The sequence below is a fragment of the Urocitellus parryii genome, chromosome 4, assembly GCF_045843805.1.
Source record: "Urocitellus parryii isolate mUroPar1 chromosome 4, mUroPar1.hap1, whole genome shotgun sequence".
Classification (NCBI taxonomy): Eukaryota; Metazoa; Chordata; class Mammalia; order Rodentia; family Sciuridae; genus Urocitellus; species Urocitellus parryii.
In genome coordinates this window covers 11,994,851-12,019,841 of record NC_135534.1, presented here as the reverse complement: position 1 = coordinate 12,019,841, position 24,991 = coordinate 11,994,851, and the positions used below count along the sequence as shown (strand labels likewise).

At 42.0% G+C, this 24,991-nt stretch overlaps 1 protein-coding gene across 4 annotated transcripts; it reads right to left on the bottom strand.

Annotated features, from left to right (window-relative positions):
* Positions 1-2,074: 2,074 nt before the first annotated feature.
* On the bottom strand, positions 2,075-24,945 carry Cpsf7 (cleavage and polyadenylation specific factor 7). 4 transcript variants are annotated; one of them, XM_026407533.2, is made up of 10 exons: positions 24,854-24,945; positions 24,115-24,223; positions 18,655-18,873; positions 17,711-17,814; positions 16,976-17,148; positions 13,212-13,626; positions 12,617-12,735; positions 9,790-9,958; positions 8,877-9,059; positions 2,075-4,088 (listed from the first exon to the last, which is right to left on the bottom strand). In XM_026407533.2, exons 2-9 carry the CDS (start codon positions 24,166-24,168, stop codon positions 8,882-8,884), a joined length of 1,431 nt encoding a protein of 476 aa, XP_026263318.1. In that variant the 5' UTR covers positions 24,169-24,223; positions 24,854-24,945; the 3' UTR covers positions 2,075-4,088; positions 8,877-8,881. The 4 variants fall into 4 exon arrangements, with proteins under 4 accessions (XP_026263318.1, XP_026263320.1, XP_026263319.1 ...); XM_026407535.2 differs by having other exon boundaries at positions 17,003-17,148; XM_026407534.2 differs by having other exon boundaries at positions 2,076-4,088; positions 8,877-9,044; positions 24,854-24,944.
* Positions 24,946-24,991: the final 46 nt, after the last annotated feature.

Genomic DNA, 24,991 nt, shown 5'->3' with positions numbered 1-24,991 from the left:
AATGGTCAAAAAAAAAATGAGGACATGATTAGGTTAAGTGGAAGCATAGACCATTGTTTCCTGAGGGTGGCTCCATAAATGGCTATTTTTCTTGAAGTTGTTGAGGCCTCTTGGGCACACCAGAGAAGTGTGTATAACGAAAATCAAGGCAGTGGAGGATGGGAAGTCTTTTCAGTTACTGTGGCCAGATGCCATGTGCATTGGAGTGGAGGAAAACCACTTTATGGCCAATACATAAACGTTCTGGGACAGTGGAGAGGGTCTGGTCATGCAAGCTGGCAGACTGCTCAGTTGCTCACAACTAGAGCTAGTAAGTGGACTGCATGGTCATCTCTACTACAGATGAGAAAGCTTTAGAAAAAACAGGTTTAAGTTTCTGGCTTCATCCCATGATGGAAACTTGTGGGAAACAAATTCATCCAGTGTCTTGAAGACAATATTTAACCCATATAATGATTCTACGGGGCAGAAGGAGATACACTCATGTTGTCACGTCACATTATGTTCAAGGGTATTCAGCTTAGAATTTGAACTACAGATAACTCACACATCTGTCTTATTTTTTTTTTGAGGGGGGGACTAGGGATTAAACTTTGGGGACACTTAAAAACTGAGCTACATCCCCAGCCTTTTAAAAATTTTCTTCAAAAATATTTTTGTTGTAGATGGACACAATACCTTTATTTTATGTAGTGCTGGGGATCAAACCCAGTGCCTTGCACATGCAAGTGCTCTACCACTGAGCCCCAACCCCAGCTCACATTTTTCATAGATGATATTGTGAACCACCTGACTCTACTGAATGCTGTTTCCTCCATTCATATTTAGACATCAAATGGATTATAGAGATCAACTTGGTTATGTTATTGGGTAACGACATGCTGTTAACCTTGAACTCGTTGTCATCAGAATAGTAAATCTGTGATATGATCACTCTGCTTACAGACCTTCAGCCCTGCACAAACTTGTCACCAAGCTTTTAAATAGCTTTTTTGGAAACCCAAGATTACCCTATAGCACTTCTACTAGGCTTTCTCATCTATTATTCCTCCAATTTATTTATTTATTTATTTTTTTAAAGAGAGAGTGAGAGAGGAGAGAATTTTTTTTTTTTTTTAGTTCTCGGCGGACACAACATCTTTGTTGGTATGTGGTGCTGAGGATCGAACCTGGGCCGCACGCATGCCAGGCGAGCGCACTACTGCTTGAGCCACATCCCCAGCCCAGAGAGAGAGAATTTTTAATATTTATTTTTTAGTTCTCGGCGGACACAACATCTTTGTTGGTATGTGGTGCTGAGGATCGAACCCGGGCCGCACGCATGCCAGGCGAGCACGCTGCTGCTTGAGCCACATCCCCAGCCCTATTCCTCCAATTTAGATGGACATATTCACATTTTATCTCTGGTTCTTAAAACATTCCTGTGTGAAGACAGGCGCCCCACCCGCCTGTAGTCCCAGTTACTGCGAGCAGGCTATGTGGGAGAATCACTTGAGCCCATGAGTGACCAGCTCAGGCAACATAGTGAGACCCCACACCTTAAAAACAAAAACGAAACAAAAAAACAACAAAACCCATGTGTTAAGATAGAACAGCTATCATTTTCACCTTTTAGATGAAAGAGACCAAGGCTACATTGCTTTTCCATGATTAAATTGATGGAGGAACTAGGCACTAGTTATCAGATAGCTTTCTTCCCTACATGAACTTGATGCAATGTAAACTGAGCTCTTATAAGGTAGGAAATATTCTCTGGATCTAGTTAAGTCTTACTTTGATGGGTAAAGGATGATTGAGAAGTTTCCTTTAACCAGGATATTAGAAGGCTAACGAAAAAAGCTGAAACTTCAAGGGGCACCTCCAAAGTAGGCCATATCCTGCCCAACTTGCCTCCTTCCTCACTCCTCCTGGCACTTTGCTAAGGTCTCTTAGGAGGCTCATCAGTCAATCTTGGCTGTAGAGCAATGTGCAGTTCCAGCCCATGCCCATGCCCAACACCTCAACAAATCTATTCAATGCAGAATCCACAAAACAGCTCACACCCCATTTATTATTTAAAAATATTTTGTTACAAAAGGAAAAAAAATACAATGCAGTATAAAAGATTGACAGCGTCATCAAGTTTATTACACAATTTTCAACCTATCAGAAAGACAAACAAATCACCGACAACAGGGGGATGGGGGGGCCTTGGCCTTTTTGAGGGCTGGTTGGTTTTTTTTTGTTTTTTGTTTTCCTTTTTGCTATCAGGAAATAAAACTAAAATTGTCATTGAGTAAAAACAAAACGAAAATGGGGAGAAAATAATTCTCCGGGTAAACGGCTTTTCAGATATTCTATATACTGTTTTTCCTTAAACTGTCACCTTACTTGGTTTTCTCTACATTTTAAAAAGACACCCGGAGCTGCTCTCGAGGATAAGCACATCACTTAACACTTGGCCAGTTGGGCAGGGTGCCATGTTCTGAAGTGGTAGGGACAGGGTTGGGGGACAGGGGGAAAAGCTACAACCTGTAGCCTCTGTCCCAAGGGAATGTGCCTCTCCAACCCTGGGGGATTCCCCCAGTGACTGAGGGGTGTATCAGAAACGTGCTGGGAACAGAGGAAGGGTTCAGTCCAATTCAGTCTCTCCCTTCTAAGCCAGAAGGGTCTCCAGTGACCCTATGCCTCACATGCCGTCTCATCTTACATGCCACGTCTCTTCTCACATTAGATGTCATATGCCCCGTAGATATATGCAGAAGTAGCATCACCCCATGGGTACTGCAGGACCCTATTGCTGCCGCCTTCCTCAACAGCAACCACATCACAATTTGGATGTTATGGGAAAAGCAATTCCATCTGCCCTTGTAGAAAATGGCCCCCAGAGTGCTGGTCCTTAGAACTCTGAGCTGAGTTCATTCAAGTCAGGCTTCATTTCTTCCTTGCTCCTTATCGGAGGAAGTACCTCCAGGCAGAGTGAGTGGAGCTATTACATCAATGTCAACAGATGGAAAGACACCAAATTTGTGACTTTACCTGCCTACCAGTGCTGGGTTATCCCACAATAAGTAAAAGTATGTACCTGGGGGATGCAAGCCCATGCTTACATCAAACCTGAAGAAAGAAAAGCCTATGGAAGTAGGCCATATCCTGCCCAACTTGCCTCCTTCCTCACTCCTCCTGGTACTTTGCTAAGGTTCTTCATTGCTGAGGTCCCGATATCCCCATCTCCCAATGGCAGTAGCTTCCTCTAAAACAAGGAAGCAGCCTTCTTGGGGGAAGGGCTCCATGTGTTAAATGGAAAAGCCCCAGGGAAAGGGAACGCTTCAGAGAGCTGGTTATTGCAAGAGCAACCAAGCACTAAGCAGCAGAGGGTGGCAATTGGCTCTGCCAGGCAACCTAGCAGAAAGCAACCTCAGGGCCTTCTCAGCTTAGGAGAAGGCTGGGCAGCAGGGAGTCGAAATCTCAAGTTCAGCCCTCTGGGAGGTCAGGGAAATAAACCGTCAATATGTGAGAGGGGAAAACCAAGAACAGAAGTAGCTTTTCACAAGGTATTTTCTGTTCTCCTGGTCCCTCCTCAAAGGGCTGAGAAGGTAAAGGAGTTAAACAAAGAAGTGGTATGTTAGCAAGGGGTTTGGACCCTCTTGACCCCATCAAATCTAGTGCTGAGGGCAGGACCCTGGGTATATTTTGGCATACCCAGTTACTCTCCAAGATCCCGCACAGAGAATCTATTTTCTTTGGGAAGGAAGTCTTCCCATCAACCTCACCACTGCACTGCTCCTGGAGAATCAGATACGGTTCCATGGACAAAGCACCATTCTCTATGGAGACCAGGGCCTGAACATGTTGCTTTCTTCCTGTCTGCCACCCCTCCCAACCACACAAAGTCTTTAGGTTCTTTCCCCCAGCACACAGGAGTGTGGGATTGGGAGGGCTGCCAAGCCATCTTCAAACCTGTAGGGCAGAGGGTATTCCCTGGGTGTCAGGAGGGAGTTAAGGGTTTGGAGGAAGGGGAAGAGGTGGAGCGGCCTCCGTCCTTTAGTCCTGATCAAGGTGAGGAGATGCAAGTCCATTAAAAAAAACATTTGCTTCCAACCAGACTCCTGTAAGAGAATATCAGAAGAGGAGAAATAAAACACAGAGGTTACTTTCTTATCAGTAGGGGTTTGTATGAAATATGCTAGCATTTTCTTAACTTACAATGTAAGAGTTAGGAGATATAGACAGAGAATGCAAGCCCGGGTAGAAGCAAGGAAGCAGATCACCTGACACTGAGAAGCAGTGAGGGAATGGATGCAGTTGAGAAAGAGAAAAAAAGTAATAACATCTTACTTTAAGGTAGGGAGAAAACACAACACAAAGCAATCTGAAAAGGAGATTTTGACTAGCAAAGTATAGAAACTGTTACATTTCAAGAAAAGTTGCTGTAAGGGAAAATATGGTAAGTTTAAATACTGCTTCAGAAAATCTATTCTAAGTCACAGCTTATCTTGAGGGGAAGGAAAAAAATGAAGAAATGGGAGGTACGGTGGTAAGAAAAAAATGTGTGTATAAAACCAAATCCATCAACCCCCAAAATGTTCCAGCAGGGAGCATGAACTTCTAGTTAACTCCTAAGTTTTATTTTTGTTTAAAAAAACACTGGGTAAAATAGGTTCCAAGCAATGTCCTTATAAGTAGTGCATGTGCACGTACACACACAGGACCAGGGCTTTTCTTTTTCTTTTGGTACTGAGGATTGAACCCAGGGGTGCTTAACCACTGAGACACATCCCCAACCCTTTTGTACTTTATTTAGAGACAGGGTCTCACTGAGTTACTTAGGGCCTTGCTATGATGCTGAGGCTGGCTTTGAACTTACAATTGTCCTGCTTTAGCCTCAGAGCCACAGGGATTACAGGCATGCGTCACTGTGCCCAGCCCCCAGAGCTTCCTAATAAGCTGTACTAAACTCAAGAACATTTAAGTTTTTCCACAGATGACAGCTGTGAGTGAGACCAAGAAATATATGAACACAAAGCAGGAACAACTTAAAAAAAGCAAAGCATGGAAGGAAAAGAAAATAATCAGTAGCAATTACCATCAAAGAAACCTAAAAGCCTTTGCCCAAAGGTCTGTTAATCTACTTGTCACATCACCGCCAACCTTAAGGTCCCCAGTACACTCAGCCCTAGTTCCAGTATTCTAGTATCTATCTGCAGATGGTAGTGTGGTCAGCCTAATGATATAAAACAGCTTAATAGTCAAAAGGAAAAAGGAGAACTAAATTCAGACTTAGAATTATATAGAATTTTTGCTGAGTTTAGTGGTGCACACCAGTGACTCAGGAGAGTAGGGCAAGAGAATTGCAACTTCAAGGCCAGCCTCTGTAACTTAGCAAAAACCTATCTCAAATTAAAAAAATAAAAAGAAATACAGACTTACACAAATGCTCACCTTTTATATATGCATTTTTTTTTTTTTGTACAGAGGCCTCATAACACCTGGAGGAGCTAGCCTAGGAAAAAACACATCCATGTGGCACTTGACCCTTCTAACCCTATAATGGCACTATTTTCAGCTTGATCTCCAATCTGTATGGCCTCTGTCTTGCTGCCTTCTGTAACACCTATGTAGGCAGGTATCTGTCCCATTTCCTTTTATTTTTTGTTTCACAACCCCCAGCCCCACTCCCACCCCGCCCAGCACTGCAGGTCAAACCTGGAGGCTCCTGTTTGCTAGCCTGTCCCATTTTATATAAGTGAAAACTGAAACTCTTAGTGAATTCTCCATGTCACACCATTCAGGTTTCTCAATCTTTGAACTAGATCAAAACTGAACAGAGCTCAGTTTTTCAATGGACGAGGAGGATAGGAGGAATATGGTGAGAATGATTATATGTAAAATAAAATAATATTCTAAAATAACAAGACAACCGACATAGTTGAAAACTACAGAAAACTGAAGCCAGAGAACATTCTCAAACTTCAGAACATGCACATATCCCAGGAAGAGATATGATTTGTAAACTGTTCTTACAAATCAAAATGCAGAGAATCACTAGTGTGTCAAGAACATCCAGTTCTGAAAAGTCTATGGCTACATTCTATGGTAATGTTTGAATGCAAGCAGAAATCAAACATTGCTTCAGTGGGCCAATCAGTTTTTAGGTCTAGAGCTTTGCCCTCTATCAAGGAAGGAAGGACAGAGAAGGTTGGTGCTCTACTGCCTCTGGACAGAACATACCCTTCCTGCTCAAGGACCTGTTAACAGAACAGAAATATAATTCTGTTCTTTTAACTGCTTGCACACACAGCTTGAAAAATTAAGTTTGCTAAGGTAAATAAGATGGCCTATGTACCATCTCTGCAGTATGAAACCTCTTAAGACACAACTTGGTAAATGCAGGTTGAATTGAATCCTTAGAAAGAGAACATAAGAAATTGATATTTTGGGGTATCTTATTAATTTATTTTGGGCTAAACAAAACAGAATAAAAACATATCTAAAGGGTGACCAGGAAAAGCAGGGCAGTGAAAAATCTGGCTTAAAGTTAATATTCCTTATCTGGTCATAGACAAGCATCAAATGACTATTTTCTGAAAATACTATTTTAAGACTTTCAGAATTATTCAAATTGAATCATCCTCATAATGGGAGGTATTGTCCAATTTTGTAGGTGGAAAAAATGAGGTAAAGTGACAGCTAAAGACTTAAATTGAGATGCTCAATCCCCAAAGCACTGATGGCTCAGAGGATCTCGCCTGACAATTTCCATATTCATAGCCTGCCAGGAACAAAGCCACCATGAATGGTGACATGCAGTTATATATTCTAACTAGTAAACTGAATGTGGCCCCAGAGATATAATTCATGCTTTGCACAGACCAATCAACCCCTATTTGTTAGCTCTAGGACACACACTGTGGCCTGCATGATGGGGGGTAGGGGGTGGTGGTTTTTTATCTCAAGTAACACTACAATTGTGCCAGCTCAAATGAGAGGAGGAAATAGTACTAGTACTGAAGGGGTGGTGCTAAACCAAGACTATTCTAATGCCTACCCTTCTGCTCATTCCCTGAGACTAAAACAGGCCAAAGCCACTTGTAAACTCCCCATCTCTATATATTAAGTTGCTTTGCCAGAGGATATGTGAGCACTCCCAAAACTCAACCTGTTGCAAAATCTAGAAGCCCCACAACCTAACTGTTGGTGCCATGTGGGCTATCCTAGACTTTGTGTTGTCAAGTATTCTAGTTCTTGTGGGACACAGTGGTTGAAGAATGAAGAAGGGAGGCAAACAAAAAAATCAGTAACTTCTTATCTTCTCACTTACTTGCCTCCTATGGCAGGTGAAAAGAACAACTAGCTATAAGTCTATTTATAGTTTATGGCACATAAAGCCAAACAACAGAGCAAAAGGCACGAGCCAAAATAAGAGTAACCGTTTCTTGTTTGTTAATAGGCTGTAACTAGACAAGACACTGATTTTTCAAGTGTTTCAGTCCAGCTACTTACTGCTCATGAACTGCAGGGACATACAAGTGGTAAGGACTTTTTTTTCCTTCTTGATCCAGCTATCCATTTATCTACCCCAAAGATGCCAAACAGAACTACTATTTTTTTCTTACCCCCCTTTAATTACCATTATTACCTCAGAACAATTAAATAGGCAAAGACCAAGGACATCTTTATAATATACTTCATGTAAGACAAAGTAAGTAGCACCAGAGACTCATTAGTTTGCAACTGCAAAGTTGAGAACAGCTCCCAAGGTCATCAGGATCATGCAGTAGTAGCTCCCGGGAACCACACAGAGACTCCTAGCCAAAGCCTGGACTACTTTAGAGATCTCCACAGAAACAAAATCAACAACTGCTCTTGTTTCCTTGCTACAAGCTTTCTTTCAGTTAGACTGCTAACTGGCGGGCTGTAACCCAGAACTACAGGCCCTTCCCCCAAGACAGAACCTTTTTGAGAATGAAAACATGGAGAGAAGTAGAGCTGAGAGGCAGGAAGGCTAAGTACTGCTGATGCAGCCAGAAACCCTGAATCCAGGCAATTCTAACTGAACTTTTCAATTACCTGAGTTAATCGTTTCCTCTCAACCTGACTGCTTTTGCTTTACTTAAAAAAAAAAAAAAAAAAAAAAAGGAATAGAAACAGTACTGAAAACAAAAATATCCTTCCACATAGTCTCTAAAGTTACAAAAGATTTTTTTTCCAGATCAGCTTTCTCTTCTGTAAAATCCCAATATTCAGAATCTTTTTAATAGATACTGATTATTAAAATCATTAGTGTTGTACCTTAAAAACTAATTAAATTAATAGTCTTTGTTTTTTATCTTCATCAGTTTTCCTATTTTTTTTACTTGAAGGTTTGGTGGGTTTAAAACATGACAATGACAACAACAATGGTTACCATCTATTGATAACTTACTATGTGACAGGCACTAAGAGTGCTACATGGATTATCTCACTGAACTGTCAGCAAGCTAGTAAGATAGTTGTTTTTATTATCTTCAGTTACACATAAGGAAACTGAGGAACACAGTATTAAGGTTCATTAACGGAGGAGCTGGGATTCAACTTCTGGCATTTGACACCATGCTCTCAACCATTACGCCATGCTGTTGCTCAGACGCCAGGTTAAGGCAGTCTAGAAACCAATTAAAACAGCTTAATCTCAGGGTTAGACTCCCCCCACACAAGCAGGAAATCTGCCTCAAACATTTAGTAACTGAAGTCAAAAGTCCTTTTCACCCCTGCTGCCTTTACTTGCTTGGTAGAAAAGAGAGAAGAGGAGAAATAACAGGGAGGGGGAGGAAGACAGAGAGAGAGGAATGTTCACTATGAATAATCTTTCTTTTATAAAAGACCATCCACCAGTCAGGAAAGGAGATTCTTCCCACCTTTCTCAGTGGTGCCGGTCCCGCTCTCTATCCCGGTGTCTCTCGTGCTCCCGGTTCCTTTCTTGGAAATAATCATCATGTCGATCTTCATTATGAAGCAGATCCCGGTGCCTCCTGCTGCTCTCCCGGGACCGGCTGGGTGACCTCTCCCTGGACCGATGTCTTTTCCTATCAGAAAAGATCCTTCAGCCTCATTCAGAGGGCCTACCACATTCTTTCAAAGAGTTTGGTGTCTCCCAGTATTTGCTTAAACTACTCTTTCACTCCTCTACCATGGGCCTACTGTCTAAGGATCTTAGCTCTTTGAAGACTAAACTTTTTTGGGAGAATGATGACAGTTAAATTTGTTAAGATCTTTACTAATGTATCTAGCAGTGGTAAGTGTTTTTATGTGCCTTATTTGACCTCATCTTTACAACAGGTCTATAAAACTACTGCTACTATTGTTCCTTTTTTAGGCGTAGATAGTAGATAGCACCACATAAAAAAATAAAGATATTGTGCCTAAGACTTGAACCCAGTGCTTCACACATGGTAGGCAAGTGCTCTATCACTGAGCTACAACCCCAGCCCCTATTGTTCCTTTTTTAAAAGAAAATGTCACTTGGAAGTTGTTAACTAGTCAGCAACAGAATTGAGATTCAAATAGAAGTGTGTATGATTCAAAAGCCCATGCTCTTAATATCAGTCTTTCTCCTAACTGAGCCCACAGCCTCACCAGCACAGATTCCAATTACAACACTAATTAATGAAAGTGTGATTAACTCCTCTTAAAAGACATGAAGTCTAGGTCCACTCTTTCAATCAGGTGTCAGGTCCTTTTCAGATACCCTGGGCTCCTCACCTGTCCTTCCCAAGCCATGGAAGAGTGCTGCTCATGGCTGGGAGGCTGCTGGCACAATTATCGACTCACCTGGAAGAGCTCCCGCTGGCACCCACACTGTAGGACTTGGCCTCAATGCCATGAAGACAGTCCTTAAGAGAGGAGATGAGGACACGGCAACGCTCATCATTGGCGACCCGGGACTGTTTGATAACCGCAATGGCTGTGAGCAGGGTCTCAATTGCATCACTGTAATCCCCTGACAGGAGATGGATGGGAAAGGACAAGGGTGAGCAAAGGCAGTAAACTAAGTGGACCAAAAGGAGAATTCAGGAGGACACAAACCAAAAGGAATTAGCTGCTCCAAAGAACCATGTTAAAATGGAGGAGCAGGCATGGCAGGTACAGAACTGGAGAGACATATATTCCACTGAGCTGAATCTGACAGATGTTGCCAGATGCCAGGGCTATTTAACAATATCTATTAAAAATGTGCTTCCAGTAATTCTACTTAAAATTTTCTACTTCTGCTAACAAAAGTATGTGTACCTAACAACGTTTCAGTGTGGTTATATTACCTTTGATAGGTAATATACATTAAGGAATAATGATTACAGACATAATTATATAGTTGTTAAAAGCACACAGTAAATCTGTTATGTAAACAAAGTAATCCATGTAAAGTGCTTAGCATAGTGTACCATGTGCACACTGACAGTAGCAAGACCTCAATAAATATCAGAGTTTATATATTAATAGGCCTCCAGGATATAGTAAAAAATGCAGAGGAAAACCGCTGGTCTTGTGCTGTTCCTTCTATAGAGGACTTTTGTTTTTTAACATTGCACTTTTCTACGGATTTTTTTTAAATTTTTTTTTTAAGTTGTAGGTAGACACGATATCTCTATTTATTTTTTATGTGGTGCTGAGGATCAAACCCAGTGCCCCAAACATATGAGGCTGGCACTCTTACTACTGATCCCCAGCCCCAGCCCTCTCTGAAATACTTTTAATCTATAATTGGACTATGTGTGTATATGTATAATACATGTACCTCTCTGAAACATGTAAATAAAATATATAGTCTGGGGGATATATTCTGAGCAATACGCTATTAGGCAATTTCTTCTCACTGTACACAAACCAAGTCAGTTATGTTGTTACTGGGGGTTAAAATTTTACAGGACCGTCATCATATATGTGGTCTGTTGTAAACCAAGACATTATTGTAACTGTACTTACACATTTTTTTAAAATTATGATGTCGTCAATAACCAGCCCTCTCATTTACCAAGTCTAAGCAATGCCTGGCTCAGGGATAATCACGGTGGAGTACTTGTGCACTACTTTTACAAGCTAAATTAAAAGCATTAAGGACAGAAAATACAAGGGTAGGTGGAATCCACACAGGGCAGTGTAAATGAAGAGTGGTAGCTTAGTTGGGAGATGCAATAAGAATAGAAAAGAGTTTCTGAAGAACTGTTATCCTGCAGAGGCTCAGGAGCGCCAGGACATCAGTTTCACTTAGGCAGGAAACACCTGTTTGTTTTACAGGCACATTCAGTAAGTATTTGTGACGTGAAAGACTGGAATAAGAACAAAAAGGGGGGCTGAGGATGTGGCTCAAGCAGTAGCCCGCTCGCCTGGCATGCGTGCGGCCCGGGTTCGATCCTCAGCACCACATACCAACAAAGATGTTGTGTCCGCCAAAAACTAAAAAATAAATATTAAAATTCTCTCTCTCCCTCTCTCTCTCTCACTCTATCTTTAAAAAAAAAAAAAGAACAAAAAGGGATGGAGATAAAGGATAAAGATACAGTTACAAGTTATTGGTTATCTCAGGGTGAAGGCATTGGCAGTGAAGAAGAAACAATGATTATGTTTTCTAAATTCCTCTGTACATTTGACTTGTTACAATGAACATATATTACTTTTCAATTTAAAAAGATTCACTGAAGAGGGCACATTTGTAATACTAGCTACTCAGGAGGCTGGGGCAGGGATCGCAAATTTGAGGTCAGCCTCGGCAACTTGGTGAGATCCTGTCTCACAAAAGAAAAAGGGCTAGGGATGTAGCTCAGTGGTAGAGCACTTGCCTAGCACATGTGACATTTTGGGTTCAGAGTTTCCAGCAACAGACACACCCACACACAAGATTTACTCAGATGCCAATATAGGTTTTTCTGGTGGGAAAAAAAAAAAAAGAAGAGAACTCATACACCTTGTTTTTAACCTCCTCTGTGGATTCAAGTTTTGCAGTCAAAAATGAGATATTATAGAAAACAGATGTTAATACTTAAAGAGTTATTTCTTAGGAGACTGTTCAGGTGGTAAACTCATGGGAAGTGAACATAATTCATGTCACGATGTGAAACTAAGACCACATTACTGAAGTTTTCAATAGCCTTTTCTTTTAGGAACCAAAGATTTCACACTCAGGGCTTTTAGAATTATAATTTGCTACTTCTGCCCATTTAATACAGGGAAACTGAGCTGAAAGGGCACAATATGCCTTAAGATGACATCCAATATACTTGCCTTCCAGTACAGGCTAACCATCACCTAGTTAAGGCAACATTCTATATCTGGCATTGGATCCAGTTTAGGTCTAAAGATCAACCACTGAGATGAAGACCTCCATATGTTAGGAGTTTCATTTTAAAATAAATACAACAATGTGTTAGTATCTATTAGTTGCTCATTTTTAGGCACTAAGTTGGTTTTCATAGAGACAGGTGTAGCCACAGGTTAAATAACACCACTGGAGTTTTCTCAAAGCCAAGAAATCCAGTTAACTATTGCTCTTTGAAGTGTGCCACACATGATATCTAAGAGTGTACCAACTTTAACTTGTGGAACTTTTGCTGATGGAAAAACCAAAAGTAGGGAAAAGGCAGCACAGCTAAGAGTTAGTTACCTGCACTGGCTCCAGACACTGCTTTGGAAATGGCACTGCTGGAAATTGCTCTGTTTCGCTTCATGATCTCTTCAAATTCAGCTTCACTCACTGTAGAGGGCTGAGGGCCCGAATCTCGGCTGAAGGGAGATAATATCACCGATTGTCCACATCCCTTATTACTTTTACCATTTTCTATAGTACTGTATTATTTAACTATGCTCTACTGTCTTAAATTGTTCTCAGCCTGTTCAGGTATTTTATGTGTTCCTCTTCTTTTCAAGGACAGGAATTATGTCATATACTTTTGTAGTTTTGCCAGGACTCAACATTGCTAGACATTGTAGTTTTTGTTGTAGCCATTTACGGCACTCAACCTCCTTAAAAGAGGATATGAAGGATAGGTTTGGGCCAAGTGGTTAAGATACAAACAAAAGCACTAAAGAAAAAACACTGATAGATAGTAAGTTATATTCCAAGACTCAACACTATGGCAAGTTTCCATAAGGGAAAGCATGAGTAACCAGTGTTCACTTCTTCATGAAGAACAAAATGCTGAGCACTGCTGACCTAACTATTACAGGCTTAGATCTGAAGGGAACAAGATGCTCCTCACCTGCCATGGTGGTTATAGGGTGTTGAGGCCTTCATGTAAGTATCTGGTGGAGGCCCCACTGTAGCATTTGGTGGGGGGAAGAAGGCTGGATTGAGGTGAAGGGCAGGTGGAATGGCCCCAGGGGGAGGTACAGCCAGATGTGGAGGTAATCGAGGAGGGGGGGGCATGAGATGCTGATAGTGGATGCCAGGAGGAGGAGGAGGGACCCCAAAGCTTGAAGACAGAGGTGGTGGTGGTGGAATTGGGGGCGGGGGCAGACCCATCAGGGGAAGGGCTGAAGGAGGGCGATTGAAGTAGGGCAGCACGCTGGGGGGCTTATCCACACGAGCAGATGAGGGTACAAGGTTCTCAGAGGGTGTGGCCCGTCCGTCAGCAGAATCACTAGAATCTCGAGAGTGGGCCCGTGGAGGTATTCCTATAAGGCAAAGCACAGCTAATGTTATTACCCAGGCTTCAGACATGTCCTAGACCAGCTTATCCCTCAGCAAGTCATCTGACACCACACTGAGGAAGGTAACTGACTTGGCTGAGAAAAAGGAAACATTTGGGGCTGGAGCTGTAGCCCAGTGGTAGAGTGCTTGCCTCACACATGTGAGACACTGGTTTCTCCTCCTAGCATCACACATATAAATAAGTAAATAAAGGTCCATATTAAAAATATTAAAAAGTAAATACAATAATATACATAATAATATAAAAATATTTTTTAAAAAGGAGGAAACATCTACTGCCTTTTCTTTAGCCTCAGAGAAAAAGGTCAAAAGCATCTCAGTTAAGAATAAACCCCAAATGCTAAACTCCGCTTAAGTTTTACTTATCAAAGGATGCTTTTACTCAAAACTCTCAAAGTTTTCAGAACATAATTTACCCTTGGATTTTATATTTTTAATTGCAGAATGATCCTAATAATCCATAGAAAATGACAGCACTGACATATGTTCATTGATGTTCAGCCTAACTCTGGATGAGATGAAATCTCACAACTCTTGAAGAGTTCAGAGGCTCTCCTTAGATTAGGACTAGGTGACCTTCTCAAGCATGCTGTACTCTTGCAATGCTCTTTGCTACTGAGCTTTGGCCAGAGGATTTGGGCAAAAAAAGGGGAGGGCACGGCATAGTTTGATTTTCTTTAGCCACATACCCAAATTGGCAACTGGAAGAGAAGAGACACAATGAAGAGTATAAGACTGAAGGTTAAGTGAAAGGTAAAGAGAAATTGGGGGATAAGCCAAGAAAAGGCCTACCCACAGAATGAGCAGATGGCACACAGCTGACAGCAAAATGCTTAGCAAAAGCTTGGTAAAAAACATGTTTCAAATCTGGGGAACTCCCACTACATTTCAATGGCCTAACCCTTCAGGGTGGCCTACTGGGAACATCATCAGAGCACACTAGCATGGTGTTGTTTACGACAGGAGCAAAACATAAAAATAAATGGAAGCATGGCTTCTAACACTGTCATTTGGTTATACTTGTTTCCCCAAATTTCATAGTTTAAGCCTGGTTAATGTAGATTTCAAAAGACTGTGATCATATGGCCTTGAAGTCTTGGAGATAGAAGATGCTTATCAAGTATAGAGAAAAAGAGAAGTGCTTCTCAAACTTAAACTCAGGAATCAATAACCACCACCTTGCTTTCTTTACTGTGGTACATTGCCAGTACTTGACACAGCACTCTTATTCTTCGTATTTCAAATACATGGCAACCTTCCTTGAGTTCTCTCAATCGGAATAAAGTAGAAGGTTTAAGAATGTGTGATCCTCTGACATCTAACTACCTTCTCAGCTAGTTTCTTACATCTGCAAAGGTTCTGTTTTGTATCTATACCTACAAGTCCCCAGAGAAGCAGCCATTCTTAAGCAAAGGAAATACACCAACTTTACTTAGTGAATTTAAAGAGTCTAAGTCCATGAGCATGACAGAGCAGAAATATAGCACTCGGCCACCACCATCTTTTTGACAAAGGAAGGAAACACTGAGGAGAAAACAGTTGAGAGGCAGCAATGTTACCCCCAATGCAGATGTAACTTATGCATCTCAGAAAAGTCAGGGGAAAGATGAATTTAAAAGATTCTCAAACACAAAGGACTTGGGAGCTCACACCACATCCATCTGGGCTCTCAATCTAGCTAGGAACTCTTGTTCCTATGAAAAAGAGAAAGAGCCATATTTCTACCAGAAAGATGCACCAAAGTGATAAAAGGTACCACTGTTTTTAGAGGGGACCTAAGGAGTGACAGAATGTAGTTGATGAAACTGCTATTCCCCACAGTACTAAAAGAAAAGTAAAGGCAGCTGGTTGTCTTGAGCAGGGCCTTGCAGGGCTACACCTTGTGAGGCCAGGGCAATCCAAGGTCTGGTCCTCAGATTTCAGTTTCAGAAACTTGATTTTAACAGTTTACCAGGGGTAACTGAACCCTAGAAGATTGATTCACACTAACCAAATCCACAAGAGACTGATTCATAAATCATAATGCCAATTTATTAATTTACAATGAGAAATATAACTGCCAAGCAGACCGGAATACTTGTGTCGGCTGGTCAGCGCATTCTCTTTCCAGTAGGAGAGCCTAGTTGGGAAACCAAATTAATATCAGAAGATGGCTTAGTGAGTCAGAATAAAGTGAGCAAGGTGAACTTAAGGGATACTGTTATCAAGCTAAGGTAGAACGATACAACTTTCTTAACTAATAGAGTAGACTTGCCAAGCAGATGGAAATATTTGATGCCCTCTAATGTGTGCCCTCTCTTGGACAATATTAAAGAAACACTGTTAAATTCTTATTCTGACTGAGGATGTAGCTCAGTAATAGGCAGCTTGCCAAGCATGTGCAAGGCCCTGAGTTTGATCCCCATCACCATAAAAACAAACAAACAAATACTTATTTTTTTTTAAAAGGGAGAGAGAGAGGGAGAGAGAGAGAGAATGAATTTTTTAATATTTATTTTTTAGTTTTCGGTGGACACAACATCTTTATTTTATTTCTATGTGGTGCTGAGGATCAAACCCGGTGCCCCACGCATGCCAGGCAAGCGTGCTACTGCTTACGCCACATCCTCAGCCCCAAATACTTATTTTCTAATACTTCTTTTAGTCAGCTCCTTAAAGAGCACCCTTGCAACCTATGCTCATGATGAGATTATAGCCATGATTATACATCTTAGTTACTTTTTAGGATAAATGCTTCTTGTAAATTTAAAGAGAGGCATGTCTTAAAAGTAAGTCAATTTTTAGGCCAGGCGTGGTGGAGCATGCCTGTAATTCCAGCAGCTTGGGAGGCTGAGGCAGGAGGATCACAAGTTTAAACAGAGCCTTAGGAACTTAGTGAGACCCTGTTTCATAATAAAAAAAATACAAAGGGCTAGGGATGTGGCTTAATGGTTAAGTCCCCCTGGGTTCAAACCCTGGGTTCTTCTTCAACACGACAACAACAAAATGCCAATTTTTAGAAAGAAATACAGAATTCAGAGTTGACAAGAACTTTAAACATTATACATCTAGTTCATGGGGGAAAGAAGCCCTAGTGACTTGCCCAAGGTCACACAATGATGATAGAACCCATTATTATTATAATCTGAACTTCTCTGATTCTTTGAAAAAGAGCATTGCTTTTATATAAACCTCTCTTTGGCCTCCCCATCCATCATGCCACCACCCATAAGCACCAGCACCCTCCCCCAAACTCCTTCATGTAGGCTGAGCCCACACTACAGAAAACAAACCCACAGCCTTCCCCCCTTCATACAGATGGTCTCCACGTACCCCCTCTTGGGACTCGGACGCACTCACGTTTCCGAGCCTGTGCCTCAAACTGTGACAGGTTCTGTCGGGTGGCCGGCCTCACATCCACTTTTTCTCCATTAAGAACTTTTCCAGGCAGGAGTTCTAATAATTTGTGAACAGAGTTTTCAGAGGCTACCACCACCTCAGCATACCTTAAAAAAGAAAAAGCAAAAACAAGCGAAATCTATTTAGATAACTGAAAGAGGAACTGAGAAATTCTCTTCCATTTTCAGTGAAAATTGGCAAAAGATACCTCACTAAATTACACATACACACACACCTACACATACAGGCCCATTAACAAAAAATGATGCCTTCCCATATCCTCAATTTTTTTTTTCATCGAAAATCAGCATTCTTTGCCCCTAAACAGATAATTGTTCTACTACATTGCAGGTAGGTTCCCATTCTAAGGTAGTATGCCAAGACCAGGCAGTAAGTTGAGCCATGGGTGGGAAGGGTTAAAACACAGGGCTAAGGGCTGGGGATGTGGCTCAAGCGGTAGCGCGCTAGCCTGGCATGCTTGCGGCCCGGGTTCGATCCTCAGCACCACATACCAACAAAAGATGTTGTGTCTGCCGAGAACTAAAAAATAAATATTAAAAATTAAAAAAAAAAAAAAAAAAAACACAACACAACACAGGGCTAAAATATAGTGTAGTTGTCACCCCAATGGTCCGAAACTACAAGGGGCTTCCCAAATGCAGACCTCACCCTTTGGACTGTCCATTTGCTCGATTCTCTGCAAATTTCAACTCCACCACATCATAGACTCCTATAGAGCGAATAACCTGGATCAGCTGCTGGTCTGTGGTCCACTGAGGCCGGCAAGATGGAAAAAGGAGAAATGTCAAGAGCTACACACTCCCTCCCCACCCACCCAGAATGCCCCAAACCCCGCTCCCAAACCTAGGATCTAGTCACATCATGACCTCCCCCTCCATAGGAAAACCCAAAACCCTAGCAAGATTTCAATTAATGTAGGTTTTTCCATTTGTCTTCACCCATATAGAATTTTAAATCACCCCACCGCCCAATCACCATCTTTAGGAATTAAGGTTAACACCTATTTTAATATTGACTGCCATTTGGGCTGGCTGGTCATTAGTTCAAACACTGATTGCTAGCAACTTTTAGTTATAGACATGACAGGCTGGAGTTGACCACTGCCAAGAACATTCCCCTCAGTATATATAGTTCCTAATTTGGAAAAAACCTCCCCCACCAGCCCAAAAACATGTCACACAATAACTTTTGCAGAATAGTCACCACCTACCCCAAGTGTACTAGAGCTATCGAGGTCTTTGATCCCCATCACCCACCATTATCACAGGACCATCTAATGACCACCAAGAGTTCAAGGTGTTCACTCTGAAATCTCGTCCCACAGATGACCCTGCTAGACATAAAGCCCCAGGGTCAGGGGCAGTAATAAGATGGCAGAAAAAGCAACTACCCACTTAATCATTGCTTTCTTCGGCACCAGTACGTCCTCAGGATAGTTCTCTTTCAGAGATCAATCCAACCTGATCCCAGGAAAAAGAAATCCAACCCCATCAGAGCACAAAACAGTGCAACAGTGGTTTCTGAAAATGCCATCACCTCCCAGTGCTCTCCCCCTCCAGCCACCCATAAGCCTTTTGGTTACCCTTGCTCACCCAGGAGAAACTGCCCACATAGACAGCTGCTCGTCTATTGCGCAGGCCACTGTAGGTATACAGAATTGCAGGGGTCTTGTTGTTGGGCTTGGGAGATGGCTCCTGGCGAACAGGAGGAGGTGGCTCAGTGCTGCTGCTTCTGTCATCTGAGGGCTGTGAGGTGGCTGTCAGCACATCATCATACAGGTCAATCTGATCTGTATTGTTGAACTCAGGGTCCTAAAAGATGAGGGGTTGGCAAAGGTATGCACCTGCAAACCTTTCATTTTGTACCTTGTATTTCATTCTAGTTTACATAGAATCTATAACTACTTTTGTAAAATAGTGTACAACACTTCGTTGTCCTATTCTAGGAAACAAGGTAAGAAAAACTTCCTGATTTGAAACTATATCACTCAGCTATCCTTATGCAGGTTTCTCTCCCAAGACCTTGTTAACAGTATGCAATGTTTCTGGCTGTAGCCCTCTGTGAGAGTCAAAGACACACGGTGAACAAGCAAGCAAACTAAGAAGGAAATATGAGACATGTACTACTGTTATCAACAAGGTCAGTTCTAAAGACCGCATTCAAAATACATCAATGAAAATTTACTTTTAACATCTTTGCTATTTTAAAAATCATAGTAACAAATAATAAAACCACACGTAATCTATATAATACTATTATATTTAACAAAAATAGAGTTAATTTATCTAGAAATGTAAAGCAGGGGGAAAGCATGTTACAGTTGGTACCACAATGCAAAAAAAAAAAGGTTAAGTGTTACTGATTCAGATCCTTCAGTTTATACAAAGGACTTAGGTAAGCTCTCAAACTCACAGGATTCAATCTCAACTAATAACTATCAAAGAACAAAAAGAATGGGGCTGGGGATGTAGCTCAGTGGTGCTGCATCACTCATCTAGTCATGTCTCAGGTCTAGTGATTTGCCTAATAATTCAAGGTAGTGCTCTATCCTTTTCTCAATTGTCTTTTTTTCTGTCTTTCTGCTCTTACCTTTATTAGTTCCTTGCTTCTCTTTACTCTTTGTCTTATTTTGCTTTTTTTTTTTTTGGATGCTGGGGATTGAACCCAGGGCCTTGTGCACGCGAGGCAAGCACTCTACCATCTGAGCTATACCCCCAGTCCAGTGCTCTATCCTTAAGAATGCACTACAGTTGGCCTTCTATATCTGTGGGTTCCAAATCCACAAGTTCTACCAACTATAAACTGAGAACATTAATTTTTAAAAATAATTCAAATAAAAATTATACCATAACTATTTACAGAGCATTTTCATTGAATGAGGTATCATAAGTACTTTAGAGATAATTTACAGTACAAAGGAAGATTACACATAGATCACACACAAAGACTACATCATGAGTATCTACGGAACTGAAGCATCAAAGGAGTTGTGGTATGCGGTGAAGGCCCTGGGACCACCCCCCTGCCCCTCATCATATCAAGGGAAAAATGTACTTCTGAGGGGGGGAAATCAAGGTTTTTCAAGTGAAACTTAAAAGGGAATAAGGAAACACAGCATCAGGGATTTTTGAAGGAACCAAATTGGAACTCCTTTTATCTGTGATGTGTCTAAAAGTTGTAATACAAAAGTATCAGTAAAAACTGGCTAGTAAACTAACATGCAGATATGGATAGCTCAGAAACCAGATGCATTACCAAGAAGTCCTTCATATTTTAAGCCTGAAGGCAACCAATCTACTTTTTCAAGATCTTTTAAAGAATTGGAAGGGCTGTGGCTCAGCGGTAGCACACTTGCCTGGCATGTGTGAGGTAATGGGTTCAATTCTCAGCACCACATATAAATAAATAAAATAAAGGTCTATCCAAAAAAAAAAATTGGATACTCTCAATCCTGCACAATCTTAAATTTATGGACACCACCTTAGAAACAAAAGGATTCAATGAAAACAAAATTGTCAAATGGTCTCTCTGGGCCAAGAAGTTGGTGGGAACAACACAGGGAAAGTCTGATGAGAGTTCTAATGGAGAAACAAGGTATCAAGTTATGTTGGGATTTAAATCTGCTAGCAACATCAATTCATTTTACTTGTTCAGCTATTAAGGCAGAAAACTGGATAAGGCCTGAGGTTTTTCAGATTACCAAAGCTGGCATTAAAACAAAACCTAATTCTATAAATTAAGTGAAAAACACCATTTTTCATGCAGAGATGTTGAAAGTTTTATTCCATTAAGATTAAACAGGGGGCTGGGGTTGTGGCTCAGCGATAGAGCACTTGCCTAGCACATGTGAGGCCCTGGGTTCCATCCTCAGCACCACATATAATAAATAAATAAATAGAATAAAGGTATTGTGTCCAATTACAACTAAAAAATAAATTAAAAAAAATTAAACAGGAAATTTTCAAGAAAATTTTGTGTTCAATAGAATACATCTGTGATTATCTCAATAAACTATTTGTTTACAAAAGAAAACTTGTGTGATTTTGAATTTAAAATAAGATTTTCCCTACCACTGTACTCAATTTATCTAACCTCCAGCCCCCGATATCTGACACAAGGCAGAAATTACCATCGTTTTTAATTTTTGGATTGAACCCAGAGCATTTTACCACTGAACTAAATCCCAAGTCCCTCTTTTTTAAAAATATTTTTTTAGTTGTTGATGGACCTTATTTTATTCATTTATTTATACGTGGTGCTGAGAATCGAACCCAATACCTCACTTGTAAAATAAAGGCCTATCAAAAAAAAAAAAAAGAAAAAAAAAAAAAAAAAAAAGAATCGGATACAGTAAATCCCGCACAATCTTAAATTTATGGACACCACCTTAGAAACAAAAGGATTCAATGAAAACAAAATTGTCACAAGAGCCACAATCCCAGTCCCCCAGTCCTTCTTATTTTTCTGAGACAGGGTCTTTTTAAGTTGCTGAGGGCCTCACTAAGTTGTTAAAGCAGATCTCAGACTAGCAATCCTCTTGCCTCAGCCTCCTGAGTTGCTGGGATTACAGGTGGGTACTACCATGCCTGATTTCATTGTTTCTTTCCTTTCTTCTTCTTCTTTTTTTAAAGAACCAAGACTCTTGTATCAAAAGTTTCGGCTTCATAACAACTGTCTCCAGGGCTGGGGATGTGGCTCAATCGGTAGCGTGCTCCCCTGGCATGCGTGTGGCCCGGGTTCGATACTCGGCACCACATACAAAACAAAGATGTTGTGTCTGCCGATAACTAAAAAATAAATATTAAAATTCTCTCCCTCCCTCCCTCTTTAAAAAAAAAAAAAAAAAAACCAACTGTCTCCATAGTTCTCACCTTAAACCTTTCCTCCCCATCACTGTTATCTGTCACATAGCTTAGCACCCATCACCTTCACCCTTACCCACCAGGCCTCGAACCTGTTTTGAGTATACAGATCCATTTTTTTCCCTTTTACTTCACTAGCCGTGACACAGTGCTTAGGAAACACTTGTTGATGAAAGTAAGGAAAAGAACTGAGCATAGGGTGGAAAGCCCATCTCAGTATGAAAAAGAATAAAGACAAAACACTCAGCAGAACAGCAATACTCAGTCACCTTTCCAGGGTTTTCTCCTCAGACATAAACAGCAGTTGTAATTACCAGGTCTTCTGATATAACAGGAATAAAGTAGCTGTGCAAAAGAGGTTTTTGTAGCACATGCTATAAGAGATCAGGGAGTAAGCACCATTAGGAACTCTGTTAATTTTCCTTGAGGAGCAAAATGCACGTGAGGGGATTCTTGGAGCAAATCAATGACATTCTTAAAACATTCTAAAACACAAACTATATTGGCAGCTGCTTTCATTCTGAGTCAGCTTCTAACTGCCCTAAAGATCTTTTATCTTTTAGCAGCTTTTAGTTATACTAAAACCAGTTTTGCCAAAAATTAACTCATGGGGATATAGTGCCCCTTCTTCTATCTTCTCTAACAAAAAAGACATTTAATACCTACGCTTTCTTCAACTTCTCTAGTATCAAATATTGCCTGTTTGATATAAATATAAAATTCCACATATTATTTTTTGCCTTAGACACATTTTAAAAGTTCCTTGTTAACTGAAGAGAACAGAAAACAATTGTTGACGCCAACAACTTCTATCCCAATAAAGCAGTTGCCACTGGACAAGGCCTGTGTCCTGTCTGAATGACAAGTGATATTGTTAAAGAACTTTTAGTGCCTGCCATATAATAATAATAATCAACAATATCTGATATTTTCACTATTAAATGTTGAAGCAGAATCTGACCAGTTGTTCACCAATCTGTTTTCCTTCATTACTGAGCACACAGCTAGACTACACTCTAGACTTCCATTCTATTCAGAGTGGCTATGAAATGTCCTGGTGAGTGAGACATAGAGGAGACAGATTATTGTGTTTGGGTCTGGTCCATCAAAATCTCTATTCTTTACTCTTTTCCCCTATTTGCCACCAGATGTCAATGCCCAGGTTTTGGGAACCATGGGATAAAGATGGCAACATCTCTATCAACTTGGGCCCTTGACTATACAGAGCAAAGACATGTTGCCTCCATTACAATCACCTTCATTACTGACTGGACTATATGTGAGTGACAAGCTCCTGATATTTGTTAAAAAGAAGAAGTCTGATTGTGGTGGGGCTTGCCTATAATCCCAGGTACTTGCAAGGTTGAGGCAGGAGGACTGCAAGTTATAGGTCAGTCTAGGCAACAGTGAGACTCCATCGCAAAATAAAATAAAAAGGGCTGGGGATACAGAGTTCAGAAGTAGGGTGCCTCTGGGTTCTATCCCCAGCACCACAATAAATAGATAAATAGAAACACACAAAACTGAACTGCATAGTTAGGTACATGGGTGGGTCTATAATAGCTTTTTACCTAATTTGTCCTACATCTTTACCACTTCTCCATAAATAGAATGGTTCATCAATAAAACTTATCACACCAAAATGCCTACAAACTTAAGGTCAGAGTCAAAGATCACAGTCAAACTAATTATAAATGACGCTGGAAACAACTGGAATGGAGCTGAAACTAACAAATTATGTTTTACACTGTGTCTTTTGCACCTTTATGGGGGAGGAATGCAGTCTGAAAAGAATAGCAAAGGATCAGGTATCAACATTGTCCTCATGAATACAGTCAACAAATGAGCTGCTATGTGGTTAGCCTTGAGGAGACTAACAGCCAGCTTTGGCTTTCTGGGGGAGCAAATTCCACGAGTTGATTCACAGATGTATTACACTTGATTTTTATTTGCTCTTAAATCAAACCCTTTAAAACGAAGCCTCCGGGTGCAGATTAACATAAAGCGGAATGGTCAGTAGTCTCTAAAGTCTCCGCTAGGGGGAAATTTGGGATGCCAGGGGAAAATTTTTAGAACCAATAGACGCCTGTTCAAGCCCAGGACGGGCACAGCTTAAAAACGCTGCAAGTTTGCAGGAAGTGATTCCTCAGCTGATGGAGGAAAATCCCAAAGCTCCTGAAGACCCCTCACCTGATTGAACTCCTCATCAGCGTATATATCAATCAAGTCCACTCCTTCTGACATGGTTCCGTAAAGAGGACCTCGAGCCCGAAGAATAGGCAAAGTAAGAAAGATGCCACTGCAGTATTCAGAGAAGGACAAAAATTAGAAGGCATGAGGGTCTCAGGCTGGGAGGAGGGCAATGGTTGCCAACCTCCCGTCTCCAGAGACGCAGCATCCCGGCAGCCCAAGCTCGGCCCCACCCGCTCCGCCCCGCCCCCGGGCTCGCGCCGCCCCCCGCACTCCCAGGCCGCCCGGGCTCGCGGGGCTCGCTGCCCATCACCCGCGGACCCGACCCGAGTTGCGCCGAGACGGCGCCGCGGCTGCCTGTGGCGCGACGGGAAAGTCCAGGCCTCGGCTCTCGGGGGCCCTGAGGACGGGCTGTGAAGAACGGCCGCGGCGAAGCCCGCAGCCCCAGCCCGCCGCACCTGCCTAGGCCCCAGGGCGGCCCCGGCCAGAGCCCTAGCGGGTCCGGGAGCTCCAGCCGCCTCCATCCCCCGCCCAGGCCCAGTCCTCGCCCCAGCTAGGCCTGCCCCACTCCCTCCCCACAGCCCCGGCCCGGCGCCCACAGCCCCCTCCTCAAAGGCCCGCGCCTCCCTCGGCCCGCCGACTCCGGCCGCCCCAGATTCAACCGACCCCCTCCCCGCCTCAGTGCCGACCCCAACCCTTCTTCCGGCCCAGCCGGCCCCCGGCCGCGCGCCCCCGTTACCGGGAATATGGCGGCGGCGGCGGCGAGTCCGGACTAGGCCCGAAGCGCGCGAACCGCTCTCCGCCCCAGGTCCCGCCCCCCCGCCGCCGGCGTCACACGCACCGCTACTTCCGCCATACGCAGGGACGCACCTTCCGG

What these genes read in the sequence shown, in the direction of transcription:
- Cpsf7 (XM_026407533.2), bottom strand. Translation starts at nt 24,168, where the DNA reads ATGTCAGAAGGAGTGGACTTGATTGATATATACGCTGATGAGGAGTTC. An exon ending in CCCTATAACCACCATGGCAG is followed by an intron (nt 12,736 to 13,211) that starts GTGAGGAGCATC and finishes ATCTCCCTTCAG; the next exon opens with CCGAGATTCGGGCCCTCAGC. An exon ending in GCCAGCGGGAGCTCTTCCAG is followed by an intron (nt 9,060 to 9,789) that starts GTGAGTCGATAA and finishes ATGAGGCTGAAG; the next exon opens with GATCTTTTCTGATAGGAAAA.